This window comes from Lactuca sativa, chromosome 6, assembly GCF_002870075.4.
Source record: "Lactuca sativa cultivar Salinas chromosome 6, Lsat_Salinas_v11, whole genome shotgun sequence".
Lineage (NCBI taxonomy): Eukaryota > Viridiplantae > Streptophyta > Magnoliopsida > Asterales > Asteraceae > Lactuca > Lactuca sativa.
Genome location: NC_056628.2, coordinates 17,679,011 through 17,687,985, shown reverse-complemented (window position 1 = coordinate 17,687,985; position 8,975 = coordinate 17,679,011). Strand labels below are relative to the sequence as shown.

The window sequence follows — 8,975 nt, the reverse complement described above, 5'->3', positions numbered from 1 at the left end:
AAAATGCGTGACCTCTATCCTTCAGTTTTTGGAAACCTAACATTATTTTTATGGACACACAAAAATGCGTATTGTAAATCTGCGAGTGTCATTGTTTGCGCGTCATTAAAGGGTATTTTTCTTGTAGTGGAAGGACTCCTCGTGGCAAAGAGGGTATCATTGGATGAGAACCCAGCAGATCCCCTCACGAAGGGACTGAGTAGGGTTAAGCATCTCCAGCATGCTCGGAGCATAGGGCTGAAGGATGATATTAGTTTTAGTAGTTAGATAATTTGAAATTTGTAAAGTGTAATTGACATTTGATGATGAATAAAAGTTGTGTTTATTTATGAGAAAAGTGTTGCTATCTTTTATCAATCGTTTACTATATTTCTTTTGCATGTTTTGACTTCCAGAATAATTATGTTTGGTATATCATATTATTCGAACCTCCACAGTCAGTCATAGGTTGGAAGTAGGTATGAATCAAGACTGTCATGAGTGGTTGAAGAGGTCTAAGTTGTTGGACATGGCTAAAACACTCATGAGTGCTCATAAGTTCTCAGCATTAGGCTCAACCCACGCTCACTGGTATCACTTCATGGAATTTATCACGAGTGATCGTGAGACAGTAATATCATATAAGTCTTAAAACCTAGATATATGACTTGTTGCCTATGAGCTGGTTATGCATTGATCGTACGAAACCGCATTGGTAAATCGATGTTATAAAACGTACTTTTGTGTGTGATTCAACAAGTAGTAGAATAAGCATATGAGTCGAAGTTTATCTGTTCCTTCTTGGATTAGAAGTGATATCTGGGCTCCTCGATGATTTTGTTTTGACCTATGTATCGGGCCCGGTCATAATCGAATTGATGTGTTCAATTTAGTTCTATGTCAAACAAATCGGAAATCGAGAAACAAATTGTTGGACAATAAGTAAGACATTGTTCCATGTATTTTGTCCGGCTGATATCTAGAACAGAGGATTATATGATCATTTATCTTAAATGGCACATCATCATCTTCTCGCTTCCAAGAGACCTTGAAAGAGCTACGATTGCTGATCGGTTCCTAAAGTCATACTTACAGATATAGTTATTAGACTTATCCAAGTGGGAGACTGTTGGATAAGGTGTCTAAGTCCATAACTATTTTTGGTATGTACTTGACCCGACCCGGCATGGTCCATTTGGGTTGCATGGCATCATGCATTTGGATAGACTAAATAAGAGAAAGAACACTTATGGTTTATTAATATATTACAAGTTCTAATATATTAATAGTATTATTTAATTAGTATTGATCAAGAATTAATTTGGAATTAATTAAGTGATCAAAAAATAACTAATTAAATATATGGGTTGATTATGTAAATCATCCATAACTTGTATAGTGGGCTAAAAGGCTCCATGGATTATCAAGTTGGGTTAAACCCATAGGATGCTCCATGGGAGTTACAAACCCATGGGTCATGGAAATGAAGAGTCATGACAAATTAGGGTTTACATGGTGTAACCCTAGATGTGACACACTATATAAGAACCATGTTACTCACCAAAATAGGCTACACTAAGATACACGAGGGCTAGGCCAAGTTTTAAAGTGTTACACATTCTCTCAAAGTCATTCCAAAGCATTTGGTGTTGTGTGAAGCATTTGAGGCATCACACTTAGGGTTCTAGGCTCTCAAGGTTTCCAAGGAATCAAATCAACTACAAGGTATGTAATTCTAGCCATATTTCAGATTAAAAGTTCCCCATGTATGCTAGATAGGTTTATGAACCTTGGAAATCATATTTTGCATGAATTTTAGACAAACATAGATCCAAGGTATTCTAGGGTTGCATGTACACTTAAGGGTGTTAGAATGCTCAAAACCCATCAATAGGAGGGGTGGTACACTAGTTGGGAATACCAAGAGGCGAGTGGTACATGTGGTTTTGAGACTCTTGAGAATTTTGGCAGATAGCTGTGTGTCTGGTGTTGTTTTGGAAGCTTGAGTTTCACACTAGTTTTGATATTGCTATAATGGTGATCGTGGGTGTAATTGGTTAGTTATGACTTGTCAATAAGTTGGGTTTGCAGTTAAGACCCCAATCATGATATCTTATTTTGGGTTAGATTGAACTGAACCATTGCTATTCCTATTAAATATCTTCATGGCTTGATGTAGGGTTTTTGGACCAAGGGGATACTTCTATATTGGAAGTGAGAAATGACTTTGAGGATGAAATCTAATTTAAGTGAGGAATAATTATAACACCAAGTTTCCAGAACAAATCAGCTTAGGGGTTCATGGAGTCAAAGGCATGGTTTTTTAATAAAACCCGGTGTCATGAAGTGACAAGTCATTAAATTAAAATGTTGATTTAACTGAGCTCACACAGTGAGACACTATTGCTCATGAAGTGAGATGCACTGCAGCCAAAGCTCATGACCTTTTAGACTTTCCTTCATATTTAAACCCTATAAACTTCATTTTAGGGTTTATTTACAGCCTCCTTCATCCTCAAACGTAGAAAAAAACCCTAACACTAGAATATCCTTGTGATTTTTGCGGTTTTTGTGGTGTTTTGGTGGCTTGAAGTATAAAGGATCACCTTTGGATCGTAGATCCAACTTGGAAGATTCATTTGCATTTGCTAGCAACATCTATGGACCTTTGTGAGTAACCACGATAAAAGCTTTTTGATTTCTTGTTGCTAGATCTAAGGTTTTATGCATGATTATCCGTGGTTAGATGAGTTAGAGTGTTGGGACTCTATAAAGTAAGCAACTTTATGGGTCGTTAGAGTCCCTTGGTGATTATATGTAGTTAATCTGAAGTTTGGATGGTGTTTGAGTTCACACTTTATTTTTAACCTCTTTTTTCTTCATGGATGCCTTAATCTGAGCTCAAGTCTTTTATTGGACATAAAAGACCTTAAAACATTGATTTTATGGTCTTTGGGATGTTAAGAAGCCTTCTGGAGATTAGCTGATTAATGGATTAAGGAGTTTCTTCATCAAAATGACATCCATACAGATCTTACGACGCGAGACTATGCCTGTCACGTCGTGAGGATCAAAGATTCTCGATTATTTTTTCTTTTAGTGGCTCATGATGTGAGACTATGCTTGTCACGTCGTGATCGGTAGTTGACCTGTTAACTGTTGACTTTTGTTGACCGTTGACTTTTTGATCAATTTGACTTTGATTCAAACTTGAAGTAGTCGGGCTGTTCACTAAGATTCTATCATGTTTTGGTGCTAGAAGGTTCGTGGGAGCAACTAGTGTAGAAAAGGAGTCATGTCATAGTGTTTCTAGGTTCTTCGATTCATGTGAGTTTTCCTCACTATACCCGTGGGTCTAAGGCACCAATACCGGTCCACTAGATTTGGTTATGTATCCTTGTTTTTAGGATGTTTCAACATTATTGTGAGCCATTAGATATATTTACATCTTTATGTGTTAGGATGCAACAGTAGTAGGATGTTGGTTAGAGTACCAGTAGGCTAGTTACCTATGGCTATGCTTTTCATGGAGATTTGTTGGTAGCAGAGTAGTGTGCTGTGAGGGGTCTAGTAGGCGGTTGTAAGCTGTATGATTGGTAGTTTCATGTATTTATGTTCCTACTTGATTTATTGATTGTTTTATATGTTGAAATATTGTAGCAGTTGGGTTAAGGTAGCAAGCCAATAAACCCAGTGAGCAGTTCAGTTGAGGTAGCAGGTCAACAAACCCAGAGAGCGATTAGGGTCGAGGCAACAAGCCAACACACCCAACATTCATGTTGTATATATGTATTTTTTGTATAGGGTATTTTGGGAAAACTCATTAAGTTCCGTGCTTACCTAGCTTTTAATGTTTTCAGGTGTCATCAGTGAACATGGAAATGCGAAGGTGTAACTATACACATTCATCAGTAGCAAGGAAGATTTCATATTTACTATGATACTTTGATTTTCAATAATGTGCTTTGGGAAAAATGGGTTTTCTTAACTTATATTCTGAAAATGAGCAATTTTACGTTAATTAAAAATGAAAAATTTTAGTTGTGACGTTTCAAGTATCTTTTTAAAATGTTCTAGAAGAAAAAAAAGGAGAAAAAAGGGAAATGAAAATTTGAAGGTTTAGGTATTTTGATTAGTTCGGAAAAGCAACGGGAAAGTCCTTGTAGAAGTCCCTAAGTCCCTGGTACAAATTAGATGATGAATAAATTACATGAATGATCCTTGTGGTTTTGCGTAATCTACATGCTTGGTCCCTAATTCTTTTTCTTAACTCGAACAGTCCTTAAAATGTAATTTTGTTGTGCATTTGGTCCCTACCGGACATAAAAATATTATATTGCTTTTTTATTTCTTTTCAAATTTTTTAATTTTTTTCTTCTTAATTATTTATTAAAAATATTGTTAAAAACAAAATTCTAGTCTTTTTCTCTTTACGCTCATATACCATGTATCATTATCATCTCTGGTAACCACCATCAGTCCACTCTTGCCATCACCAATATTCCATTTCGACCACTACAATCAGCCAATTTTGGTAACTACATCCATTCTGGAAACCAAATAATTTGAAACCAAATCCAAATCAAACCTTGTAAACAAAAACTAAAACCAAAACAAATCCAATCCTACAAATAGAAACAAATCAAAATCTACAACCAAAATCATACCTTGAAATCTCACTTGAAACCAAATCAAACCTAAAACTCTACTAGAAATATTAGATGGTGTTCTTTTTGCTCATTTAAATTCGATTCTAGTGGAGAAGAAGGAGAGAAAAATCAGAATAAGAGAATGTGAATTTCTGTAGACGACAGTTAAAGACGAACGCCTGATAACCAAGGTTAGCCCTTTTCCCTTTCTAACTGATTGTGTGTATTTCCCGATAACCCAAGGTTAGCACAAATGAGTTGTGGAGACATGGAATTGGAACAAGGGCGGCGAGATTAAGACGTCTTTGTCATTACAAACCAAGGTCGGGGAGATCGAGGAAGGGGAAGGTTGCTCCTGCACACCAAACTTTAGCTCTATACGTTTTTTAGGCGAATGGATTGCAAATCCGAAAAGACTGATTGCAACGATGGATGGAAGAAATCGATGGATGACGAACACCCAATTCACCCCTCTTTCTTCCTTTCAAACCATGACCCTTATACAATCGAATTAGATCAGTGTGTTAATTAAACTTTAGAGTTTAGATTGTCGTTTGGGCCAGTCGGAGAAAGTGGTGTGTAAGAGGCGTCGATGCCGATCAATGGAAGACGAAGCAATGATTGACGGAGGTCCGGTGAGTGTGAGTGTTGACTGATGGCAGTAGAGTCTTGATTTAGGATATATATATATATATATATATATATATATATATATATATATATATATATATATATATATATATATATATATATATATATGACAAAATTGCAAAAATGGTCCCTATGGTATGCATTTTTTTGGGGTTTCAGTCCAAACCTCGACTTTTTTTTATTCATGGTCCTTTTGGCCTAGTTTGTATGTAGAATTGGTCCCCGACTTAACTTCCGTTAAGTTTTTGCTGTTAACCCCCTCATGTGCCTCCCACATGAGGGTATATTTGTCTTTTCACTTATAAGGGACCATTTTTGCACCTAAAAAAATATATCCCAATTTTTAAAAGAAAAAAATTAATACCTATTTTTTTAGTTTAACAAATAAAAAATAAAAGTGGTCTCTCTCTCTCTCTCTCGTTTCACACATAAACATACATAACCAGATGAACTCATTCATCCTCCATCCCACTCTCTTAGATTTCCTGAATCTCCAAATTCACTCCCAATGTCCTCTTTGTCTTCCTCAATAGCATGACGGGAACCATTCTCTTCGCCTCCAACTTACCCAACCACAATTAAATAGAAGATCAAAAGGGAAAAATCCCAATATATTTCAATCAACATGGATCCTCCATCCTCCACCGTATCAGATCTTTCAACGTATTCAATCTGAACCTGACGCAACCCCTCTTTTGCCACTACCTGGTCATGAATCGGATCATGTTGAGCCGATGATCACATCCCCCATTATCATCAACAATCAACAGCCCTTGAAGTTAAAGAACAAATAGAATATCAATCGAGACTACAGACTTGAATCTTTGATCTGCCTTAACCTTTCTCTATCTGTAGTTATTTGCTTCGATTTATATTTCTTTAGAGTAAATTACATGTTTGGTCCTTGTGGTATGCTGATCTTTTGCTATTCATTTTCATTGATATGATGATTTCAATCAACCTTGATCCTCTGGTCATCATTTGTTCATCATCTTTACCTAGAAATATGAATTAATTTCAAAGCTCAAGAAATCAAACAAAAAAAAATGATGTGTACAGTTTGGGTGTGATTATGTTGATCTTCGTGACCTACTTTCACAACAAAGAGAAACTAATGAAATAAGGAAATGATTTTAACAGACCTAATCGGACTTGGAGTGCCGGATTCTAACCACCACTCATTTATTCCTTATCTTGTTGATTGGGTTAACCGCCAGTTGAAAGATGTTGTACAACACCCAAGCGATGACTGGAACTTTAGAAAGCTCATTCAAACAGGTGCTCAATCCAACTGATTAGGGAAGAATAAGATCGGAAGCAACAAGGGCTGCTTAAGCATTGATTTGCGAAAGAGAATGAAGGAAGGAATATCCGAGGGAAACAGGTAAGCTGCGGAAGCAACTTCAGTAAGGAAAGGTGCGAAGATGCGATGAAGAATTGAAGGAGGTGGCGAGGCTGCTCCATGGCGAGCCTCATCGTGGTTTCTTTCTCGTCATCGATAACAACGATTCGAAAGGGAATCAGAGTAGCTGCAATACCAACGATTGAGGTGAAGCGTTTAGGGTTGTGCTTTTTTGACTGTAGGAGGGTTGTAGAGGTGTTGAACATCGATTGCAGTCGTCGAGAGGTTGTAGCTCCTCTTGATCTCGCTGGAAACAGCCATCCCATGGCGTGTTTGTTTGTTTGATGCTTGACAGGGGATTTTGGGTTATGCTTCTTCAACACTGGTGTTTGGGAAGAATAAAACGGGAGAGAGAGAGAGAGAGAGAGATTCTATTTTTTAATTATTAAAATAAATAAATAGGTATTATTGTTTTTTTAAAAGGAGGATATATTATTTTCAGATGCAAAAATGGTCCCTTAGAAGTTAAAAGACAAATATACACTCATGTGGGAGGCACATGAGGGGGTTAACAGCAAAAACTTAACGGAAGTTAAGTCGGGGAACCAATTCTACGTACAAATTAGGCCAAAAGGACCATGAATCAAAAAAAGTCGAGGTTTTGACTGAAACCCCAAAAAAATGCATACCACAGGGACCATTTTTGCAATTTTGTCTATATATATATATATATATATATATATATATATATATATATATATATATATATATATATATATATATATATATATATATATATATATATATATATAGAGAGAGAGAGAGAGAGAGAGAGAGAGAGAGAGAAAGAGAGAATGGATGATGGTAACCGGGCATGAGTAACGGATGAGACCCGTTTGTTTTTAACGATACATTTAATAAATAAATAAGAAATAAATAATTAACAAATGAAAAAGGTATAAAAATGGCAATACAGTGTTTTTAGGTATGACGGACGCCAAACGCACAACAAAATTAAATTTTAAGGACCATCTGAGTTAACAAAAAAAAGTTAGATACCAAACGTGCAGATTACCCAAACAATAAATACAAATCACGTACTTTAGTTTTTTGAAAATCCGATTATTTTGGATGTTTTTGAATCTTGAGTTTGTTTTGATTATTTTTGGAAAATTCTCAAACTAAAGTGGCTCACGATGGTAGGAAGAATAAGTGATGGTAGGAACAATAAGTTTAAACAAAAAATTTCATTTTAAGACTTGATATCCCCTCCCATTTACATGCAACTAAATAAGAGCAAATATCAACAACTCGAATACACATTAATACATTAACTAGCACTATTTTGTTTCAATTTTTCGACAAAAATGAGAACTTTTACTATATAAACCATTTTTTAACAATTTTTAATCTGACAAAACCGAATAATATATTAATAGATTGATGTTTTGTTGATTACTTGTGATCTATCCTTCTATAGATGGAAAGCAGACAATTCACATGTTTTCAACACACGAAGCCTCTTTGCCGAACATATAAACATGCTGCACAAAAACGTTTATCGATCATATTAGTAAATCATTTCTAGGCCGCAAGACACATTAAAAAGTTAAAATATATATATATATATATATATATATATATATATATATATATATATATATATATATATATATATATATATATATATATATATATATATATATATATATATATATATATATATATATATATAAACTATCCTTACTCCCAAGGAACATCGCCAACAAGAATTCTATCTCCTTCATTATCCTCGTACACTAGGGTGAACTCTCCGTTTCCTTCCAACAATCCTACTGTTGTTGCGTCTTTTTGCTTATTCGTTATACGGGAAGAAGCATCTCCTCGAGCTACATACAAAATATTTTCACTCCACTTTCACACACATATATATATATATATATATATATATATATATATATATATATATATATATATATATATATATATATATATATATATATATATATACACACACACACGAGTAAGTACTAAAAAATAATGAAAACTACAATAACAATCATTTAATGTTAGTTTGAGAAAATTGAAGGTTAACATTCTTTGTGAAAAAATAATCAAGTGTTAAAATCTGAATAATTCTGAAAATTATGTAAAAGGTACAAGTACCATTCATGAGGTTTAAATTTGTAACTCAACATTTGTCTCATGAATTGTGCTAAAAGTATTCTTCTTAACTAATTTTACTCCCTCTAATATCAATTTAATCAACTTTTTATTTTTGATTTAATATCATTTGGTTTCATTTTTTTTGTTGTTTTTCTTTTATTTTATATTTTATTATTATTATTATTATT

General features: G+C 34.6%; 1 protein-coding gene across 6 annotated transcripts in view; it reads right to left on the bottom strand.

Moving 5' to 3' along the window:
* Positions 1-7,849: 7,849 nt before the first annotated feature.
* LOC111906099 (auxin-responsive protein IAA26) overlaps positions 7,850-8,975 on the bottom strand; it is an 18,293-nt gene continuing 17,167 nt past the window's right edge. For 4 of the 6 annotated variants that reach the window (XM_052764566.1, XM_052764565.1, XM_052764568.1 and 1 more), the window contains 2 exons: positions 8,369-8,510; positions 7,850-8,165 (listed from right to left, as the gene is read on the bottom strand). In XM_052764566.1, coding sequence (XP_052620526.1) covers positions 8,096-8,165; positions 8,369-8,510 — 212 coding nt within the window. In that variant the 3' untranslated portion in view covers positions 7,850-8,095. Of the gene's footprint in view, positions 8,166-8,368; positions 8,511-8,637 lie in introns of those variants that run through there. The other 2 variants (XM_052764569.1, XM_052764570.1) reach the window with 1 other exon arrangement.